The 24083-nt window shown below is 40.3% G+C and overlaps 1 protein-coding gene across 2 annotated transcripts in view; it reads right to left on the reverse strand.

Annotated features, from left to right (window-relative positions):
- Positions 1 to 15061: 15061 nt before the first annotated feature.
- Positions 15062 to 24083, reverse strand: part of arid3a (AT rich interactive domain 3A (BRIGHT-like)) — a 55286-nt gene continuing 46264 nt past the window's right edge. For both annotated transcript variants that reach the window (XM_049588688.1, XM_049588686.1), the window contains exon 9: positions 15062 to 22734. In XM_049588688.1, coding sequence (XP_049444645.1) covers positions 22565 to 22734 — 170 coding nt within the window. In that variant the 3' untranslated portion in view covers positions 15062 to 22564. The remainder of the gene's footprint in view (positions 22735 to 24083) is intronic.

A 24083-nucleotide genomic window follows, 5' to 3' on the forward strand; every position in this document is an offset into this window, starting at 1 on the left:
TTTATCTCTGATTAAGTCAACAAAATCTTCATTTCCACTGAGGGAAATGGTTCCAGCTTACAGAAACAGACAGGAGGTCTGTGTTGCCACAGCATGTAGTTACATTTTTAGGGAAGTGCCCATCAGGCTACAGTGAGTGTAGGCTCCATGTCGAAGCAGTCTTGAAGGAGTTCCCAGAGGTGTTTAGCACTTGTTGGCCCCTTTGCCTTCACTCTGCGGTCCAGCTCACCCCAAACCATCTCGATTGGGTTCAGGTCCGGTGACTGTGGAGGCCAGGTCATCTGCCGCAGCACTCCATCACTCTCCTTCTTGGTCAAATAGCCCTTACACAACCTGGAGGTGTGTTTGGGGTCATTGTCCTGTTGAAAAATAAATGATCGTCCAACTAAACGCAAACCGGATGGGATGGCATGTCGCTGCAGGATGCTGTGGTAGCCATGCTGGTTCAGTGTGCCTTCAATTTTGAATAAATCCCCAACAGTGTCACCAGCAAAACACCCCCACACCATCACACCTCCTCCTCCATGCTTCACAGTGGGAACCAGGCATGTGGAATCCATCCGTTCACCTTTTCTGCGTCTCACAAAGACACGGCGGTTGGAAGCAAAGATCTCAAATTTGGACTCATCAGACCAAAGCACAGATTTCCACTGGTCTAATGTCCATTCCTTGTGTTTCTTGGCCCAAACAAATCTCTTCTGCTTGTTGCCTCTCCTTAGCAGTGGTTTCCTAGCAGCTATTTGACCATGAAGGCCTGATTCGCGCAGTCTCCTCTTAACAGTTGTTCTAGAGATGGGTCTGTTGCTAGAACTCTGTGTGGCATTCATCTGGTCTCTGATCTGAGCTGCTGTTAACTTGCGATTTCTGAGGCTGGTGACTCGGATGAACTTATCCTCAGAAGCAGAGGTGACTCTTGGTCTTCCTTTCCTGGGTCGGTGTGCCAGTTTTGTTGTAGCGCTTGATGGTTTTTGCGACTCCACTTGGGGACACATTTAAAGTTTTTGCAATTTTCCGGACTGACTGACCTTCATTTCTTAAAGTAATGATGGCCACTCGTTTTTCTTTAGTTAGCTGATTGGTTCTTGCCATAATATGAATTTTAACAGTTGTCCAATAGGGCTGTCGGCTGTGTATTAACCTGACTTCTGCACAACACAACTGATGGTCCCAACCCCATTGATAAAGCAAGAAATTCCACTAATTAACCCTGATAAGGCACACCTGTGAAGTGGAAACCATTTCAGGTGACTACCTCTTGAAGCTCATGGAGAGAATGCCAAGAGTGTGCAAAGCAGTAATCAGAGCAAAGGGTGGCTATTTTGAAGAAACTAGAATATAAAACATGTTTTCAGTTATTTCACCTTTTTTGTACATAACTCCACATGTGTTCATTCATAGTTTTGATGCCTTCAGTGAGAATCTACAATGTAAATAGTCATGAAAATAAAGACAACGCATTGAATGAGAAGGTGTGTCCAAACTTTTGGCCTGTACTGTACATCTCTGGAGTCCTGCACGTAAACATACTGCATGTGTTCTAGTGACCTACTTTTACTGAGACCCTCTCTCACGCAACTAGGCTGTTAAATCTTAAAGTTGATTAAAGTTAAATGAGGTTTTTTTTTTGTTTTTTTTTTTTTACTTTTTGACAATGTAATTGAGGTGAGGTCATGAGTGTGGCTAGTGTGCTGTAAAGGAGTTGATGACTGATATTGTGTAAGCCTGGCAGGATGGAGCATTAGCTTTTCTGTTGATTGTTAAGTGTATTTAAGAATGTATGTTTTAAATTTATTCCATTCAGAGAGTTGTATTTAGTTCGAATGTATGTTTTAAATTTATTCCATTCAGAGAGTTGTATTTAGTTTGGCTTGACAGTTATGTTTTTTTGTTTGGATGTATTATTTTTTAATGTTAATTATTGTTTGAGTACGAGATTAATTTCCTTAAAAAACATTTATTTTCTTTCGCCCTGCAAGGTTGATGATTTTGTTGAGGATGTGATACCAGCAGCCACTGTGACAGCCAGCAGCAGAAATGTTACTGAGTGTGAAATAAAACCACAGTCAAGGTCTCAACCACAATCCTGAATCCTGCTTCTGGTGCCTCCTTCTCTCTACATCAGTGGTGTAGTGGAGGGTATACTCAGGTATACAGGGTATACCCACTTCTTTTTCTATCCAGTTACAGTATACCCACCTATCAGATAAAAGGCTATTATGATACATAGGAGAGTATGCCCACTTCCTCATCGGTAACCTACCTATCTATCTAGTAGTACACCCACCTCATCAATTACCACTACACCACTGCTCTACATGACACTCCACCACAACTGTAAAGAAAAATCATGATGGGGGAGATGTAGAGGGAGTCTGGCAACAGGTGTGCAGAGGCAGTGGGTTACATATACATTATTAATTTCTACAAATTCTCATTTTAATACAACTTTTGGTGATATAATAATATAATCAGTTGCTTTTTTGGTCCACAAGATGGTGCTGATGTTTTTTTTCCTGGGAGGTTAGCAGAGGTCTCAGTCAGAGGCATTTGGCAGAAAAAAAGATGGATGCACCAGGGAAAGATAATTAGAAATGCACCATTGGTGTTTAAATAAAACATCTGGATTTAATTTGGATTTTTTAACACTGAAGAAAGAAGGTCTTGGATATGACACATGAGATTTGCAAGCGTTGTCATATGAGATTAAAATACTCTGGTAATAACACAAACATGACAGCTCACCTAACACTCAACCATCTAGAGATAGCGTAGCCACTAACATCAAACCTGTTTCACTGAAAAGTCAACCAACACTGGAAACACTTAGCTTGACAACACTACCACCCAACTCTGAGTTAGTGGGAAAAAAAACAACAACTCAGTCCATCACCTACTTCATGAGCAGATCTGTGTCCATACAGCGTTGTTGAAAATGAAGGCTTTTGTTATATGCTAAAGACACTGGAACCCAGGTATGTGACTCCGTCCCGATGCATTTTCACCGACACAGCTCTAAAGAGAAGTGAAGCATAATGCTGAGGAATCTTGGAGTGCAGCAGGAAGGGTGGCATTAACTTGTGACCCCTGGACTTCAAGGTAAGTGGATTCATATGTGACTATAATGGCACATTATCTCACAGAGAACTGGTGACTGCTGTCTCATGTTTTCTAAACTCGAACAGTACATGAAAGTCACACTGGAGCAAACAAGGCAGACCTCCTGCAAAATGCAGCACAAGAATGGGGAATTGCCAACCAAAACCTGCGGACCAAAACACTTCCAACGTGGGTGTTGCCATTCAGTTAGTGGGATACCTGCATGTAAAGTGTTTCTCTCACGTGTTTAATCTGGCCTCACAGAGGGCAATACATCTGCCAACAGTTCAGTTTTTCAGGTGTATGCAACATTTCTGACAGGCTTTATGACAGTGTTGGACAGTCTGTCTGCTTTGCATCACATTTTGCTGCAATAAAAATGATGAAAAGTCAGATGAACAGACTGAAAACTTTATCTGATGATGTAAAACTGATGTTTAGAATGTTTTCCTTTGGGGAAATAATTTGCAGTCAGGTAAAAGGTAAAAAAAATAATCTTATCGCAATACTCAGCATTTCACAATATTGCAGTAATATCGTGTCATGACCTTTGTATTGTGATAATATCGTATCGTGGGTCCTGGCGGTTCCGACCCTTAATGTATATGACCTCTGGAATCACAGTACAATGGAATTCTTCATTATGCAGAGGAAGCTGTAAAAAGTTTTCGCCTTGTTAACTAGAGCTGTCAGCTATTACATTAATTGCCAACTAATTTGATAATCAGTGAGTCTGAAAAAAAAATCTGATTCCAGCTTTTTAAATGTAAATATTTTGTGGTTTCTTTACTCCTGTACAGCAGTAAACTGATTATCTTGGGGCGGAGTACAACACAAGACATTTGAGAAAGTCGTCTTGGGCTTTGGGAAACACTGATCGACATTTTTCACCATTTTCTGACATTTTATAGACCAAACTAACCATCCATTCATCCATGTTCATCCACTTATAGGGGGCCATGTCGTGGGGACAGCAGGCTGAGCAAGGTACTCCAGACATCCCTCTCTCCAGCAATGCTTTCCAGTGCCTCCTGAAAGATCCTGAGGCGTTCCCAGGCCAGATGAGATATATAATCCCTCCAGCGTGTTCTGGGTCTGCCCTGAGGCCTTCTATTTGGACGTGCTTGGAAAACCTTTCCCAGGAGGAGCCAAGGGGGCATCCTGATCAGATGCCTGAACCACCTCAATCGGCCCCTTTTGACGTAAAGGAGCAGCAGCTCTACTCCAAGCTCCCTCCGGATGTCCGAGCTCCTTACCCTATCTCTAAGGCTGAGCCCAGCCACCCCACAGAGGAAACTCATTTCGGCCACTTGTATCCACAATCTCATTCTTTCAGTTACTACCCAGAGCTCATGACCATAGGTGAGGGTTGGGACATAGACTGGATATATTGTGTATTGTATAAGTGTATTTCAGGCCTGTGTGTATATTACAACATTCAATTATTTTTCCATAACCGTTTATCCTGTCAAGGGGCGTGGATGGGGGCTGGAGCCTATCCTAGCTGACGGGAAAACCCACGCTGACACGGGGAGAACATGCAATTCCGCACAGAGGGGCTCCCCCACCGTGGGGTCGATCTAGAAACCCTCTTGCTGTGAGGTCACAATGCTAACCACTGCAGCACTGTGCAGCCTATATAGGTTACAACAAAGTGAAAAAAATGATTTCCCCTCTGGGATTAATAAAGTATATCTCCTTCTTCTTCTTAGCTGAGTGTATTGCTTACAAAGTGAACACTGTGTGTGGGCAGTTGTCAGAGGTGAGAGATCAAGGTATATCAGGAGAACAGTGGATTAGATTTAGTGAACATGAACCCCTCTGTACAGATGATAGGATTCAAAGAAATAACGGGTTAGTGTACGTAAGGAACTACAGCACTGAGTCTTTCCGCTAGGGTAGCACAGACATGAAGCCAAAGACCTCTTTATTATCACCACTCTTGTGTCAAAACAATCATACAAAAATTCCAACATCTAAAATCTAAATTATTGGATCAGGAACATGTAAAAACACTCCTCCATGATTTTAATGCAGGTACTGTATGTTTAACTGTGCTTCCAACCAACCTCAATTACTAATCTCAAGAAGATCCAACTTCAAATTCACTTAACTTCCTCTCCCTTTATCTGCTTATTTCCTCTCAAGTTTTCTCAGCACCGACATTCACTCATCTGTGGATATCACTTAGTTAACGTTGGATCCAGTGTCTCTGTGTCCCTGCTCAGATTGGTTTCCATGGTATGAGTGAGTCCTGACTTTAGGCCTCCTGCTCCCCTTCTTCTTTCCCCCCACTCTTCACTGCTTGAAAACTCCTACCTGGACCAAAAAGACAACCAAATCTTCTTCCTGTAGGACCATTTGCATTCAGGAACTAGTGCTGTGGTCACTACCAGCAGCTGCGTCCACTGGACACGTTTCACAGGCATCTGGATTGGAATGAATGAGGTGATGCACCTCAAAACATTCGATAAGGAAAATGCAAACTACTTTGCAACTAGGTGGGTTGGCTGAATCACACATGCAAACATACATAAACATTCTTCAAAGTCAATTTATGTCTTAGCAAACAGATGCCTATTTTTACATCCATCAGACATGGAGCGACATGTAGAAACCTGTACATTTTGTTTTTCATAGTTACTTTGTGTTGAAATCTAATGGACATATGTAGAAAAAATACTAAGTTCTTTCTTTTCTTTTTCCCAAGATTTATTTTACCAAAAAAAGACACAAAAAGAACAGAGAGACACAAAACAACTACAAAGAGATGCAAACCAACTGCAAAGACACACAGACAGACTCACAACGACCACTGAAAGAGTCAAAACATCACAGAGACCCAAAATAACTACAATAAGATGCAATGCAACTACAGAGATTCAACATGACTACAAAGAGACATAAAACTACCACAGTAAGATGCAAAGCAATTGCAAAGAGACTCAGTGGGACTACAAAGAGAGACAGAATAATTACAATAAATAAGATGCAAACTATAAACAGACTCAGTCACTACAAAAAGACTTAAAATAAATACAAGGAGACTCAAATGTACTACAAAGAAACAGAGACACAAAACAATCACAAAGAGACCTTAACGACTACAGAGACAAAAACCAACTACAAATAGATTCAAAATTACCACAAAAACACACAACGTTACTGCAAGGAGACAGAAAATAAGGGACAAAGAGGCACAAAATGACTATAACGAGACACAAATTTATACAAACACACACAATGACTACAAAGAGACACAAAATGACTAGAAAAAACTCAAAATGTGTACAAAGACACTCAAAATGACGACAAAGAAATTCAAAATCACTACAAAAAGATATAAAATGACTACAAGGAGATTCAAATGTACTACAAAGAAACACAAAATGAAAACACATAATGACTACAAACACACAAAATGACTATAAAGAAACTCAAAATGACTATAAATGGACAAAAAAATGACCACAAAGAGACACAAAATGACCACAGAGGCACAAAGCAACAACAAAAAGACACAAAATCACTAGAGACTCAAAATGACTACATGGTATTTTTCTAAAAGTGACCAACTGTAACTTTAATGTGTTACTGTGTTAGTTCATTCGGTGATCGAACCCCTTTGCTTTAGTAACTGAACGTGCTAAGCGCAAAAGTCCTCGTAGTGATGAAGATTAGCTTTTGGTTTCACTGTCAGCAGGAAACCTTCAGTAACTCATAGCAACTCATTAGCAAAGTATATATATTAAAAAAAAAAAATATTTGGAACCATGTTAATCGGAATGCATGTGAGCATCGGAATTCTAGAACATGGTGTCACAAAGACATTCCAAACTCACAGACACAGTAAGTAGGAGTCAGATCAGATCCACACAACAGACCAACTCGACGAATCTTAGGTGATACAGGTAAGTCACTGTTTTTGACTACATATTACTAGTTACCTGTTAAAAATGTAATGAGTATTGTGACTGTTTTCATCAGTGTAAAGTAATTTAGTACAGTTGATTACTTTTCTAACAAAAGTTTTAAACTGGTCAATAAAGCAGAAAAATGTCCATAACTAATTACATATAGCTAGTTACTCCCAACACTATGTAGACAAGTGAGAACTTGGTGAGTCAGAAATGAGATGTACAATATAAGTCGTGCTTACATGAACAAGAAGCATGAGCTGTTACTTTTCTGAGATGTTATTTATACTGAAAATTCACGAGATGATGGTTTCTTGTGTATTCACACAGCAATAGATGAGACAGATTATCTGTGGAAAAAAAATCATACTCCTCTGCCCACTTTATTGCCTTGTAGCACTTCTAATGGTTTTACCGCATGTGAGCGGAAAACAACCAATCAGAGCCGAGGAGTCTGTAACACAGCTGTCAGTCATGTCGATCTCTCCACAAACTGGGGTCAAACTGACAGACAAGGCAGCTCTTATCAAATCTGAATCAAGATTCTGTAACTGTATTGCCTATGTCTCTCCTCAAATGTTTTCAGAAACATATTTAAGTTCAGTGTTAGGCTGTAAAATGAGAGCGTTTGTGACCTGGCCACCATGTTGGATACAGTTAAAATGATTACCAAACAGTGCCCACCAGTCAGAGCAAACTTTCCCTTTTAACAGCTCAACAGTACACTATGGGTGTTTTCACACCTACCCTGTTTGGTTCGGTTCAGTCAAGCTTGAGTTTGTTTGCCCCCTAAGTCCGGTTCATTTGGACAGGTGTGAACACAGCAAGCGCACTAGGGTGCTCACCAAAACAACCAGACCCAGTCTCTGGTGAGGTTCGTTTGTGGTGAGAACGTGTTCCAACCTCGATCCGAACCAATTGCAGCCGCATTTCGCATTGTTTGGGTTAAACATGAGCATGTTACAATCCCAGAAGATTATTAATGTGCGCCTCCTCCTGTACTGCCTTAATATGCACATTCAGTGCATCCAATGCATCAAAACATTGTTTTCTAGTTGGAGCCGCGCCTCGTTTTCAAACTGTATGGTTTGAGTAAAATGAACAATGCAAGCAATATAGTCCACGATGATCAGCACTAACATCAACCGGCGTAGCTGTCCCTCCATTGTGACATTAGAAAGTGTCACATTTATCATGCATGTTAACACTTCGTCAATGTTTTTTTTTACTTCCTGGATTTTTTCTGCATTGAAATTCTGTCCAAACAAGAGCAGCTTTCTCGCGCAAGACATTTGATCTGGTCTACTTGTAAATGCTTCCATGAGTGCACAAACCAACTCAAGGCAGTTATGCAGCTTTGAAACAAAATTAGTCCGTGATTTGGACCAAAGCAGGCAAAGTCTAGGTCTGAAAACACACTAAAATATGTTTTTGAAAACATTTGAGGTGAGAAATAAACAGTACAGTGACAGAATCTTCAGGCATATTCAGGCATTTTATCAGCACTGCCTAGATTGACAGTTGGACTGCAATTCACAGGCAACTAACATGATTGACAGCTGCGTTAGAGACTCCTTGGCACTGATTGGCTGTTACTGGGCGCCACGGTCAGATTCTAGCGAACGCCACTAGAGGCAGTAGGTAGAGGAGGGACGTGATTTTTTACCCCACAGATTATCTGTACTTCTTTCAGAATATAGTGATAGTTTCAGCAAATATGACACCAAGTTATTTTCATAAAAGTTAGTAGATTTAACACTGAGCTGTTTAACATGAGCTAACGATCTGTTCTTCTTTCTCTCCGTAAGATAACTGGTTCATGATGGGACAGTCTTCATCGAGCCGCTTGATCCCCAGAAACTATAAAAAGCTGGAACGTTTGGGAGCAGGAAGCTTTGGTGTGGTGGTCAAATGCATGAAAAAGGACACCAAAGAGATTGTAGCATTAAAGATCCCATACAGGTGCAGCATCACCGATGAAGTAGGTTCCTTTAATCATTAGCATGGTTATATGGGTTTTATCTAAATATCAAAAATGGTTTCCTGTCTATAGTGCATGTAAACATGTCAGCTGTGCATCAAAAACTGAGTATCAAACTTATCATGTATTTTGTTGTCTCCAGTTGGCTCTCATGACTTTCTTTAAGCGGAATAACTTGGACAAGTGGAACATTGTCAGGTTCATTGGCCCCATTACATTAACCGACAACCGCACCGCTCTGGCCTATGAGTCACTGGACGTGACTCTAAACCACTACATCAACACCAACACTGGACTGAATGTACGTGACGTCAGGAGTGTGGTCCAACAGGTATGGTTACAGTACTATCAGACACAACACTAAAGCCAAAGAGCTGTCAGTTTTGCTCCATTGTCTGACTGTCATCGTTGATCTTTGCACTCGCAGCTGGCCTCAGCATTAAACGCCCTGGAAAGCATCAAAGTGATTCATGCAGATATAAAGTTGGATAACATCATGCTGGTGGATCGTAATGCGCAGCCCCTCAGGGTGAAGCTTATTGACTTTGGGATGGCTCTTCCATCCAGTTCGGCGAAGCAGGGACAACACCGCCAAGTGCTGAACTTCAGGTGAGCTACACGAATCACAATTCTACTAGTTTGTAGGAAATTTCTGCCATCTGCACAAATATGACAGTGTGCCTAATTTTGTGTCCACATTTGTTTCATATTCAGGGCTCCGGAAATATTTTTGGGACTGCCATTTTCAGAGTCCATCGACATGTGGTCTCTGGGAGTTGTGATGGCAAGAATTCTGCTTGGTCGTTCGATCTTCCCTGGATATATTGACTATATTGTAGTAAGTCACTAACTGCTTTCTTTTTTCTGTCCTTCTAAAAGATCTGGTGCTGCTGCACTCATCACTTTGTGATCTAAACAATGATTGGCTCTAGATCTTAAAGGTGCCCCGTGAAGTTTTCTTGGAGCTATGACCATGACCTTCAGCGGAGTAGAGCCGCTGCTCCTTCGCGTTGAAAGGAGTCAGTTGAAGTGGTTCGGGCATCTGTTCAGTATGCCTCCTGGGCATACTGAACAGATGCACGTCCCACTGGTAGGAGGCCCCTGGGCAGACCCAGGACACGCTGGAGGGATTACATATCTCATCTGGCCTGGGAACACCTAGCCAAACTCTAAGGAAATATAAACACAAACTTTTCCTAAATGAGATACAGTCTAAAATTGGTAAAATTATCCACACATTCAATACGAGTTTTTAGTGTGTGACAGTTTTTGGTTCTAAGTGCGACGGACGCATTTCAGTACCAAAATATATAAGGCTTTGTTAAACAACATACAGAGTTTATTACAAATACTACTTTGACTGTTGGACAGCCATGAAGAGATAAGAAGCATCCTGTTGCAAATCTTGATGTGATGTTGTGTTGTGTTTCCAGCTGCAACACATAGTGGAGCTCCTGGGTGTTCCCTCGGACCATCTTCTTACTGCTGGGATGCACTCAAACAGATACTTTGTGAAAGGACATTCCAGCAAATGGAGACTGAAGGTACGACAAGACTAAGAGTCTTTTCATCCACGACACTCTCTTATCTAGTTAAGATAATACTTTCTAACATTTTCCACAACTTAATCGGATAATGTGATGAAGAGGTTCCTGACATATTCTTTTCCTTATTTTAGACATATGAGGAGTTTTGGAGTCCTTGGCTAGCCCCTGACAACGGCAGTGTCTGCAGAATCAACAATCCGGACAGTCTGGAAACGGTAGGAAGTTATGTAGATTGTGCTGTAGCTGCTGATGATGGACTTTAATAGATTCTCTTTTCATGAATCATGAAGTTTACTTTACTGGATTTGCCCTTTGTGCCCCACATTAGTGGCCAATGGAGCAACTGAACGTGGTGGAGGCGGCTGAGAAGAAAGAATGCATAGATCTGCTGAAGGCAATGCTTCGGATGGATTCCAACGAGAGGATTACTCCCAGTCAAGTCCTCGCACATCCTTTCATCAGGAGAGGCACCCTTCAACCTAGCTCTGAGTAAGTGTCTGCGTTTGCAAGTGAGCTTTAATGGGAGTTACATTACAATTCAAATTTGAGATACTTCTTAATGATATTGTGACTGCTACAAATGAACCCAGATATTTTTTATATTACACATAGTATTAACAATTGTAGATATCTGAAGCTGAGGTTATAATAAATTAATATGAGTTGGATTTAAGATATCTAAACACAGAGGAGCTATGGATATCCTGAAAGGACTTTGTAGACAAAGAAGTGCCAGAGTAAGAGCTATATTCAGTATACAAGCAATGAGTTTATAAGGTGATGCTGCTGAAACAGTGTTTATCTGCTCTAACAGGAGCCAGTGGAGTTAACATGCCTGGCTAAGTAGCTTACTATCTCCAGAAACCACACACATTGTAGCTTTTGAAACTACTTATGATCATTATCAAAATTCAACATGGATCAGTGATATTATTGCATTTATTATCTCTAGTGAGCTCTTTATTTTAATTGAATTGTGTCTTTAACTGCTGCCTGTATTCATTCAGCAGCATACCTGAAGCCTCGGCTCAACCTCCACAAACACTCTATAGCACATCGATGGAGTATAAAAACTGGTAAGACTGTTCTTCTCCTCATTTCAGACATGTCTATTTCTTAAACATTAAATGATGGATATGTTCTGTCAGCTGTTTGTTTAACTCCATATGCCTTAATTCCACAGGTTGGGTTCTGACAGTGAGTGTCATAAACCTGCTGCAGCACAAACATCTCCAGGTGTCATCTTGGTGCAGCCTGCACCACCTGAGTGCTGCCTGGCGTTGGCGGAGGACAACAGGCAGTGTGAAAAATCTTGGTAAGATAATTTCCTCTAGACATGTCATTCATCAGATATGGAGTTAGGCCATCATTAGAGCAGATTAGTGATAAAATATTAACTCTGTGTTTGTGTATTTGTGTAGTCCATCGGATCTGCTGGAGGAACTATGTGAAAATAGTTCAATGGAGCTCCCTTCCCATTCAGCTGAGGGCTCTGACATGCAACAGGAGGACACAAAATTCACCGACATCACGCCTGGTAGGAAATGCTCACCTCCACTTGTGTCTGAATTGTTAAGGTCTTTCACATTGTTGTTGATTCTACCAAGGAGTCATTAATGTCCTTTTGATTTCCATCATCATAGTGCCCCAGAAGAGGAAAAAGAGGAAGAACTGGTTCAAGCGACTCTGGGCCTGGACCAAGGAGACAATCGGCAGCTGCAGCAGTGTGGATGTTGTGGAGTCTTAGAAATACCCTATGAAGGTGTGTTTTCACATGCATACACACTATTGACGCATCTGTGTGAAGGTGATGTCAGCTGTCAGGAGTTGTACTACTGCTAATATTATTAGTCATACTGATGCTATTATTATACACATATGATTATTATTAATGTCACATACAACAACAGCCAGAGTGAAGAATCTTGGGAAGAGAATTTTCTCTGGACATGTCATTCATCAGATATGGAGTTAGGCCATCATTAGAAAATATTAACTGTGTGTAGCCCATATGGCAAACTGATTTATCATCAGAGTGACAGGGTTCACATGATCTGCAGTCTATTAATGCGTAGTCAAAACATTTCTTTGAAATATATCTAATTACATTTCAATTCAGATTTGAGAATCATCTTAATCAAATTGTGACTGATACAAATGAACCCAGAAATAGGCTGGAGGATTTATGTCAAGACACTCCAGTACTTTTTGAATTTGTTTCAGATATCTCAAATTAAATTAGGACAAGTTGAGACTCAAATTTAAGATTTCTGCGATGTGGTTCTGTTTTGTCAGGGTTTTACTTTAAACTTTGAAATATTTTAGTTGTGGATTTTTTAAATTAGATATATTATTTACAACTGCAAAAATTGGAAACTGAGGTTAAAAGAAATTAACAAGTTCTGTTTAAAATATCTAACCACAGACGAGCTATGGATATCCTGAAAAAACTTTGTAGATGGCAGAAGAAGCATGAAAAGGGCCAGAGTAGGATACAAACAATGGGTTTGGAAGGTGTTGCAGTAAAAACAAAAAAGTATTTATGTATTTTTTGCCTTTCCAAAACCCAAAACACAGAAGCTAAAGTGTAAAGAATGGATCAGACAGTGTTTATCTGCTCTAACAGGAGCCCGTAAAGTTTAAATGTCTTGCCAATTAGCTTAATATCTGCAGTAGCCTCAGTGGAATCTGCGTTAAGAGTATGCACACACACACACACACACACACACACACACACACACACACACACACACACACACTGTAGCTTTTGAAACTAGTTATGATCATTATCAAAATCCAACACAGATTAGTACTATTAATTGCATTTATGATCTCTTGTGAGTTCTTGTTTTTAAATTAATTGTGCCTTTTAATAACTGCTGCCTGTATTCATTCAGCAGCATATGTGAAGCCTCAGCTCCACCTCCACAAACACCCTCTGTCAGCACATCGTTGGAGTGTAAACACTGGTAAGACTGTTCTTCTCCTCATTTCAGCCATGTCTGTTTTTTTTTTAAAACATTAAATGATGGATATGTTCTCAGTCACCTGTTTGTTGAACTGCCTGTGCCTTAATTCCACAGGTTGGGTTCTGACAGTGAGTGTCATGAATCTGATGCAGCACAAATACCTCCAGGTGTCACCTTGATGCAGCCTGCACCACCTGAGTGCAGCCTGGCGTTGGTGGAGGACAGCAGGCTGAGTGAAACATCAAGGTGAGATAATTTCTTTTAGACATGTCATTCATCAGATATGGAGTTAGGCCATCATTAGAGCAGATTAGAGAAGAGAATATTAACTCTGTGTTTGTGTATTTGTGTAGTCCATCGGATCTGCTGGAGGAACTATGTGAAAATAGTTCAGTGGAGCTCCCTTCCCATTCAGCTGAGGGCTCTGACATGCAACAGGAGGACACAGAATTCACCGACATCACGCCTGGTAGGAAATGCTCACCTCCACTTGTGTCTGAATTGTTAAGGTCTTTCACATTGTTGTTGATTCTACCAAGGAGAGCTGAGTCATTAATGTCCTTTTGATTTCCATCATCATAGTGCCCCAGAAGAGGAAAAAGAGGAAGAACTGGTTCAAGCGACTCTGGGCCTGGACCAAGGAGACAATCGGCAGCTGCAGCAGTGTGGATGTTGTGGAGTCTTAGAAATACCCTATGAAGGTGTGTTTTCACATGCATACACACTATTGACACATCTGTGTGAAGGTGATGTCAGCTGTCAGGAGTTGTATGATTATTATTAATGTCACATACAGATACTATTATATGTTATTATATACATGTAAAATACACTGATCTGCCAAAACATTAAAACCACATAAAAGTAATTCACTTTACCTGTCAGTGGTTTTAATGTTTTGGCCAATGAGTGTATATACTATCATATACTACTACTATTATTATTATTATTATTATTATGATTGTTCATCTATCTATTATTATTATTAACTTGTTACTGTATTGTAATTGCTGTGTATTTCTCTCTCTCCCTTTCCCTGTAGGTATTTTGTCCTATAGGACATCTCCATAGGACATCAACATATGACATCTATTGCACGTCTGTCCGTCCTGGAAGAGGGATCCCTTCTCAGTTGCTCTTCCTGAGGTTTCTTCCATTTCTCTCCCCGTTAAAGGGGATTTTTTTGGGAGTTTTCCTCATCCGATGTGAGGGTCAAAGGACAGAGAGATGTTGTATGTTGTAAAGCCCTCTGAGGCAAATTATAATTTGTATAATTAGTTTTATGAATACGATTGAATTGAATTGAACCTAATTCGGCACAAAAAAAAAAAAAAAAAATCACAAATCTGTGTCATGACTACCATATTCTTTTGTGTATCTGTCTATTGGTGAGGAATCATTTAAACGTAGACATGGTTGTTGTATAGAAACACATTAACTTATCACATAAAACAAGACACTGCATCTTTTCTTCTTGAAAAAGAAAGGAATTTATGTTATATTATTTGCTAACATATCTTAGGATACATAAAAAAACAACCAAAATTCTGGTGACATTTAAGAAAGATGATATTTTATTAATTTCAGATTCAAAATAAAAGTATTCACACAAACACATATTGAGTAAATAGGCAAGAACAGCTCTTCACCCTTCAAAAAAAACAAAGAAAACAAAAAGGATAAAAAAAAAAAAACAGTTGCATTGCCCACATCCACTTCACTGTTACCGTGGTTACTGGGAAACATCCCATTCATCCAAAAAAAAAAAAAAAAAGTAATCATTTATAGAAAAAGGAGGAATAAGCACACATTAACAGAACAGAGTGAAAAACGACTCGCAGTACTGACAGTGGTACTAGAAGTGGTACGACAACTACTTGTTGTAGTACTTAAATGTTGAGCTGGAGGTTCCCTGTTGATGCGCAAATAAACTAAACAGCAGATGTGTTACGAACCTGTAACACGGAGAGAGAAACAGAGAGACAGAGAAAGACACCCCAGAGTCCAAAATAAATCTCTCACTCACCGACCACGGTGATAAATGTACATCTGCTTCTTATTTGTTTCCAGCCAATATAATTATATAAATACACCACAGTACTTGTTGAAGTCATAACTAATCTGAAGTACTACACTGGTATGTTGGAGTTCATTTCAGACACTGGTGCCCACTTCCATGCCCTCTTTTTGTACCCACTAAACTGTAACTTGAACTGGATTAAATGCATCAAACTGGAGGTAGAGGTAGATTTTCCTGAGAAGTTGTAAGAGCAAGAGCCTTGTTTTAAATGTGAAGTTAACTCGAAGACATGTGAAGCCCGCGCGCACATCACATGCTTCCCTAAAATAATCACATTATTAATCATCGTCATTATTGTCACTCTATTAATAAATCTGCTCTGAATGTAATCTCTGTGTGCCCGGGTTGCTACAGCATATCAAAGAAAAAAAAAAGGTACAATTCATAGCCCTAAAAAGCCATATTCCAGAGATACTCTATTAAATGAATCTTAGTAATACAGGTTAATTCATACAATTGTCACAGCAGAAGGCATATCGTCATTACTCATTTTCCTTGCCCACAGTCGCCTTGATGGAGGTAACGTCAGTGGTGAAGTTCAGTCAAAAACCCCTAAACCCCACATGCACCTTAACCCGTAAATGTTCCAGCAGGATTTCCATGACGGCAACATGTGGGAACAGGAGTCAACTTTCCATGCAAGACACTCTGGGATCTATAAGGTTTTAGGAGGTCCTTTAGCTACAGGTCTTTGTGGAAATCAAAGCAGCAATATTTCAATGTAAAACGCTTGAAAGTTATGACAAAGAGCAAGCAAGCTGACCACAGGAGACTCTGAGGGTATGTGCTGATTGATTTACTACCTTCCTTTAGTCCTGATATCACACTGCAGGACAAACAAAATGCATTTTGCATTGAGAATGAGATTAAAAATGTAATCTGCTTTTTTATAACACACCGCATAAAAACCAAAACAAAACAAAACAAAAAAAACAGCAGCAACGCTGAAGACAGTGTGAGCAGACGAGTGCCAATCACATGTATAAAAATACAAACATTCTGGGACAGGGTTGTTCAGGTTCTTGAGGAGATTTTATGCAACAAGATGGATTGTTTACCTGGGATTTTTACACGTTGACAAAATTTAAATGGACATCTATCGCTGCAAAATCCTGATACTTGCACATGAATGCACCAAACAAGCAGACTTTTGAAATCAACCCAAGCTTTTAAACTGCAGTACCACACAACTATAATGTAAGTTTGACAAATAAAAAAAAAGCCAAGAACTGCAGATGCAAAGTCCTGTGTGAGCATGATAAAAACAAAGCGGCTACAGAAACACAGACACATAAAAAGCAGCTGGTAGCATTCAGAAATAAAAATGCCAGTCCGAATCACAACCTGCTAGAGAGTCTTTTCTCTCATAGCAGAGTTAAGACTGATACAGTTTCCACAGCTACAGTGCTCCGATGTTTTTGATTATATGGAGAAACATGCCGGACTATAGCTACAGAGAAACAAGCTAGACAGAGTGTTTGATTATTTGAGTCTGAGTCTGGTGTCAGTGGAGCATTTAGTGTCCCGAGATGATCTAAAGAGGCTTCGTCGGCTCAACTAAGAAAACACTGAGGAAACACTGGAAGGAAATGAAGATATGAACACTGAAATGCATTTGTTTTGCTGTTAATGTTCAGACTGCAGTATGCTGAATCCTTGCAGTCTAAACTCAGACCCTTTTTGCATTGCCATTTAGAAACTGATTGTGCGTCATAACAAAAACCTTCCACTGAGGGGAGCTATTGGCACAGGCTTTGAACCCTCAGCTACACCAACATCTCTTGTTCCCCTTGCATAACTTAGGTTGATATCTGATTGTCTGTGGTATTACAATTTCTTTCACATAAAAGTCATCAACAACATTTTTGATGAGGGTTTCCTGCATGAACTCAACCTCCTGCAGTCTGCTGCGGCTGAAGCGAAGACAATCTGCCAAAGCTTTATTGGTTCTTGAGGTAGAAACGGGGGTTTGATTGTGGTTGAAGGGATGTTTGGAGGTATACAGTGTTGTCAAAACATCTCCTGATTGTCGCTGCCATGCAATTAAAAACCTTCCCTGAAGATGCTGCTGCGCACGTACTGAAAAGGAGCCAGTGACCGAGAGAGCTGCAGTACCTCCGCTGTTCAAATGCAAATATCTCACGGAGACGGTCAATAGATATATATGATAAACATGGATCCACTGAAGGGGGCAGGTGCTTGAATGTTGCCTCAGGGGCCAAAAGGTCATGGGGTCAACTCTAAAGAAGCAATGTTGATCCTTTAGATCAGTATTGATTGAATTTTGCTTTCTACAGCCGCCCTCCCCCCAAACTAATGCTTTCAGTCACAGCATGTCTCTATTTGATTGTCAGCCATTACCAGCGACTGTGACATCTGCTACTCATGCAGAGAGAGGCATGATGGGCTTTCTCTGCGTCCTCAAACTGACTGAGTAGGAAAAAATGTTTACATCGCAACTGATAAAATTAACAGCTCCTTACGTGGAGGAATCCACAAATGTTTTTTTCATACTGGGTCTTTCTATCTATGGCCAATAAACCTATAAATTAGCATAGCATGCATACATCAATATCACTGTAGAGACTGTTCTGCCCTATGAAGGCAAAACAGTGACTACACATTTGGTCAAAATTTAGTTAAGACCAGAACCTGACGTTTTGATTGTACTTCACCAGAGAAACTATAATACTATCAAATGCGTATGTTTTAAACAAAAAAACAGCATTGAAAATTCATAAGAACTATAAAAGAGTTAAAATACTGCAGCTAGCTGGAGACAGATCCGTAGCTAAAGCTAATTTAACCACTTTCCCTGTTTCTTGGAATTAAAAAGCTCAAAATGACTGTTGCTTAACACATGTAGTCAAGGTATAAATATAGTCAAAGGTGTCTATTGTTAGTGCGCATGTGTACACGACTCTCAACACAACTCATATGTCCATGGCGAGGACGCAGCCAGAAGGCACTGCCTGTTTAACATGTTCCCTACAGGTTTCACTGCATAGGCTATATACATTCCTCTGTAACGCATCTATACTGTGAGCCTGATCAATAATCAATTGGCGTTGTGAGTGTGGAAATCAGACGGCATCAAAACAGAATGAATGCTATTTAGATCGTAAAAGGCAAAATAGTTGATTGGTCTGCCGGACTGAAGCGACATCTGCAAAACAAACTAGCTCTTCCCCAAATAGCTAAATTCACTGTGGAGACACATGACTGCGACTAACTGCATCTCTTCTACATCTGTAAAACAACTTCTGCAAATGTTTCTCAGACATAAAAGCGGTTTCATTGGTTGAGTTAAACATTGGTGGTCAGAGCCTGAGAGCTGCTGTTACTGAGGAGCTTTAGAAAATGAAGAAATAGAAGAAAGCTAGTCCTACAATGTTTTGTTGATTTGCTGCTTTGCCTCGATGTGGTTCAGACTTTGTCTTGTAGTAGAGCCATGACAGCAGCAGCTGTTTCAGGTGCACTGGCGGCAAACCTGTGCCACCCTTCAGTCAGTCTGTTGCACTTGTGCCAACTGCAGGTTTTTCTCTTTAATAACCACTCTCTGTGAGTGTTTGAGGTTTTTCCATCTATTATTTTAAACCGCCAAAACAAGCTTCCCTAACACACATGACTAAGGTCTGTGTTTGGTGTTGAGCAATTGAGCTATAAACTTAGGTCCCATTAAAATAATAACAAATGCCCCAGAAGGCTCAAGATTAATTAAAAAATATTACAGTTGGTGTTGCAGCCACTAGGTGAGTTTCTGTCCGAGTATTAAAAGAGCACTAAGGGTTAGTGAGATGCAATGAATTCTCCATTATTATTTGATAGCCTCTGAACTTTGCCTTGGTCCTGTGTAGTGTGTGTGCATGTTTGTGTATGTCACAGGGCCGTAGCTGGGCGAAGCTGAGGTGCCATTAGAGACATCTGGCCAGTTTTCCTGGCATGTAAAAATGTAAAACCTCAAACACACAAAGAAAACAGCAACTACGAAGCAATTAAGTGCAGCAGTAGCACTCGCTGCCTGTAGGTGGCGACATCAACACATCAATGAGTTTGAGAGTGAGTTAAAAACAGGGCTGCGACTAATGATTACTTTCATTATCATATAATATGCAGATTATTTTCTCGATTCATTGATTAATAGTTTGGTCTATTAAATGTCAGGAAATCATGAAAAATGTCCATCCCAGTTTCTAAATGTTCAAGGCGATGTCTTTAAATGTCTTGTTTTGTCATTCCACAACCCAAAGATATTGATTTAATGACGTCCAACAGAGAAAGCAAGTAAGGTCCAGAGTTGCGAGGCTGAAAAACAGCATTTTCTGCCACTTCTGACTGAAAAATTACCAATGTTTTATCGATTAGTTGCCGATTATTTTTCTGTTGATTGGTTAATTGACTAACTCGTGCAGCGCTTGTTACAAACTGGTTTAATTTGCTGCTTCTCACCTAAAACACATTAGTATTTCCATTTCAAGTTCTGTTAATATTTTGACCAGAATTCCTTTTTTGTTACCACTGAAACACACCGGCTTTCTGTTATACTGACATATAAGTCAACCAATGATATCCTGGTCTCTACTTCTAGTTCTGCCTCTGATGAACTTTTAAAATTCTTTCCCTGTAAGTACTAAAACAAGTGAGGCTGGTGAGTGGAGAGCATTTAATGATTGTACGCGTATTTGACTAAGAGTTGTTGGCTGTCCGAGTATAAAGAGTACTTTCAAAACTGACCGGTGTTTATGTAGCAGCTGGTGGTGATTTCCTACCAAGAGGCGAGTCCAGAATCAAAGCGGCGACAGCCATCTGGTGATATTTGACTGCAACAGTAAAAACTGATTAGACGGAGGTACTGCTCGCTCTCTGGTCATCTCATGCTGTGTTAAGGCCTCAGAACAGAACCCACATACAAAGCCTGATTTTCTTCCTAGCGTCAGTAGGAATGAGGCTGCTTTGCATAGGGGGTCGGGGTCGGTGGGAGGAGAGTAACAATCTTTAACAGTCCAGAGAGGTAACACAGGTTAAAGTTCAAAAAGCTAAATGAATGATCTACTTGCAGCAACACGGCTACACATGAATGATATGGTATCTCCACTGTGGTCGATTTAACCTCTTATAAAACTGCAGCGTGTGTGTTCGTACAAACACAGACATGGCGAGCGCTCAGCCGCAGCTATGATTACCTCTGAGATCACATTGTCAAAAGCCCCGATTAATTAAGCAACATCTAAAAACAGTGAGAGGATCCCAAGACATTCTCTGTTATATCCTTGCCCGTGTCAAGGAGACCCGGTCCTTGTCGCAGCTCAGGATAAGAAGTGCTTGGACCCAAATAAGCACTAAGTCATGCAAAACACAAAGCTGAAACAAAAAATAAAAGCATCTGTAATCTATAATACAAAACAAATTGTCAGATGTGAGCTGAGATAACTTCTTCTGAAGCTCACATAGCATCTCCTGACACCTGATTGTCCATGTGAGTGTCTCCACAATGACAAGGATTTAGTGAATACACGGTTCTTGTGACTTTAAGACAGGAAGCCATAGTTTTCCTGACTCACTCCTGATCGCTGGAGGGCTTTATCTACAAATACAGGCATGCATCTGACCTTAAGACAATCACTCCACTAGAAGGCCAAGTTAGGTTAGAAAAAAAAAAAGCTGAAAATTGATCTTTCCACAGAGAAAGATGTTGAAAAGCATTGCTCTGTCAAGATGTTGTACAAAGCGATGAGCAGATTGGACACCTGAGAACAATCGCGTGTTATTCACATACAATCTGAACCTCAAACAGCAACAGTCGGTGTGAATGCCGCTGAGGCTTGGAAAGTCCAGCGTGTTGAGGTGCAGCAAAGGGGAAGAAAAACCCTCAAGAAAGGCTTTAGTTCATTTTTCCCACCTGCACACCTGACCTTACTCTGACAAAACAGCCATTTTGAACACTAAGCTTGACAAATGAGATCAGTGCAGATCTGCATTAAACTGGCCTTAGGTCAACAAACAGGTGTGGAGATAGAAAAAAGCGAGCTGTTCTCAGGAAGAAGAACCACAACAACTGCTTGAATTCATCCGCTACAAAGCATTGTAGCTAAGTATAGCTACAACCCAGATGGTAGCGATCAATAATGGATCAAATGTGTGAAAAAAGTGAACCGATATTCTTGCAAATTCTCTTTCAGATTCTTGTTTTAAATTTGTGTTTCATTGGAGAAATCTGTGGCTTTGATATGACGTGGATCAAAATGGGAGCGCACACCTGCACCGGACCAAACAGAGATCCAAAATGGCTGCCATGTAAATAAGGTTTTACACACAATGAGGTCACAACGGTAAATTGTTATATGCCCTGACGAAACAACATATACCTTTAAAGCTTTTCTGATTAAAAATAGAGAATATTCATATTTTCTTTTTTTTTTATAGAATTCTAAATATATAATTTTTTTTCCTGCAGTGAGAGGATTGTTAAAGATTTAAATGATAAAACACAGTAAAGAGAATAACAATAATGACACTAATGACAATGAAAAGGTAAAATAAAATAAAAAAAATCTCTCCCCTAGAGGATAAAACATTGCTGTCAATCAGTAGCTGTGTTTGTGTGTGTAAACAGTGCATTACCCTTCCTAGTTATTACCTTCTCTTTTGTTCTCCGATAATCTGTACATTTATGCAGAAATAAATAATTCACAGGTTGTGCATACATATTTGTTTAGCATATACTGGCTCTCAGTTGAGATATACTTTCTTTTTTTTCCGAAATCATTTTGGCTATGAAGAACAAAAGAGGTGAGTTGGTGAGAGAAAACCTGAGATAGTGTACTTCAAGTGATCTGAGTTTCAGTTTGTGTCATTCTGTACAGTTTATGGTTCTTCTCTTTTTGGCATAGATTATGTAGAAAATGAGGTTGATTTTTGGCTTTACTTAGCGTGGTAATTAAAAAAAAAATAAAAGCGGAAAGGCTGGGGGTTTGTTAAGACAATGGGTTGCTGGAAGTTGAGGTTGAGGTAGGTGTGTTCTGCTGCTGCTGCTGCTGCTGCTGCTGCTGTGGAGCGACACGACTGCTGACCGTCTTGTTGGAGACGGATGATCCAGGTGCACCGGACAGGGCCGACCCTCCTGCTGCCTGAGCAAAAAGAACGCCTAGACACGAAAAGAACCAAAAAGTTCAGGTTAGAATACAGAGTATGCCTGTTAAGCTTCATCTCAGTTTTAAATGAAGCCTAAAGAGGACCTATTACAGTGCCTTGCAAAAGTATTGACCCCCGTTGGCATTTTTCACCCTCTGAAAAAAGCTCAGTCTACTGTGGTTGGTCAGTGCTTCCAGGTCTTCCGTATCTAGGCATCTCTGCACCTTCATTGCAGCCAGGGAATGACTGTAACGGAGTTTGGCTTGACCTTTCTACCAGGAAAAATCACTATAGTAAAAGCTTTTAAACCAAAATATTGCCAACCAAACATGATCCAGCAGGATTATGATCACAGATTGGGAAGGAATTTTACGTTAACAACCAAAATTACATGTTTCCCTGATGCTAGCATGTAGCTACATGTAGCAATCAGTGGCGGCAGCTGGTCTTTCAAACAGGGGAAGCTCACTTTAAGTTTACATCATAAAATTTGCATAGCACTATGTCACAAGACTCGACTCGCAAATATCCGCATAGGACTGAACTCGAAATGCAACAATGCCAGTGCATATTTCCAAAGCGCTGTCAATCACAAAGGGGTTCAGCCTTTTAGACAGTTTCTCCAATCATCATGCATACAGCGAGCGTCCTCTCACGCCTACTGCTCCATTAGGTCCCAGGGAAGCTGAGCCTCCCTGGAGGTGACGATTTTGTCGCATTTATTCAATGACCGTCTCGCTTTGCTGCATGAAAAAAACCTGCTCAGCGCTGTCTCATAGGAATGCTTGGAGGCTCCGCGTCCACCGTGCTGACACAACAATGTATGACAGGGAAGTCGCGTTTGAAAACAGGTGATAAACAGCTGACGTTTGAACCTTATCTTAATGTAAATTCAATAGTGCATATTTGACCATTTCTTCTATGAAAATTTAGTGGAAGTTCAGTTTCCCTTGTTGTCTCAGAGCAATTGCCCCTGGCAGCAATGTGCTTAATTAAATATCTGCGGTAACATGCCTGGAGCAGATGACCATATAGAAATATGTCATGAGCTGATGTCAGCTTGTCACAAAAGTGGAAACACTTTACTGTCCTTGTGTCAATAAGCAAGTGAGGAGATAAAAACGATCTGTAGCCAGAGGTTTATGTACTTTTAACTGTCTCTGTTTGAAACTTTAACCATGTTTTATATGAACATCTGACATTGTGAGCATAAAAGGTCCCCTTTAAAGGAGAAGTTAAAAATGTGCTTTCTTTCTAAGAGTTAAATAACAAGATCATTGTGTTAGCTAGAGCTAGAGGAGGAGGTTAGCCTAGCTCATGATGAAGGCTGGAAGAGGAGGAAACAGCTACCTTGCCTTTTCC

This window comes from Epinephelus fuscoguttatus, linkage group LG10 (assembly GCF_011397635.1).
Source record: "Epinephelus fuscoguttatus linkage group LG10, E.fuscoguttatus.final_Chr_v1".
NCBI lineage: Eukaryota > Metazoa > Chordata > Actinopteri > Perciformes > Serranidae > Epinephelus > Epinephelus fuscoguttatus.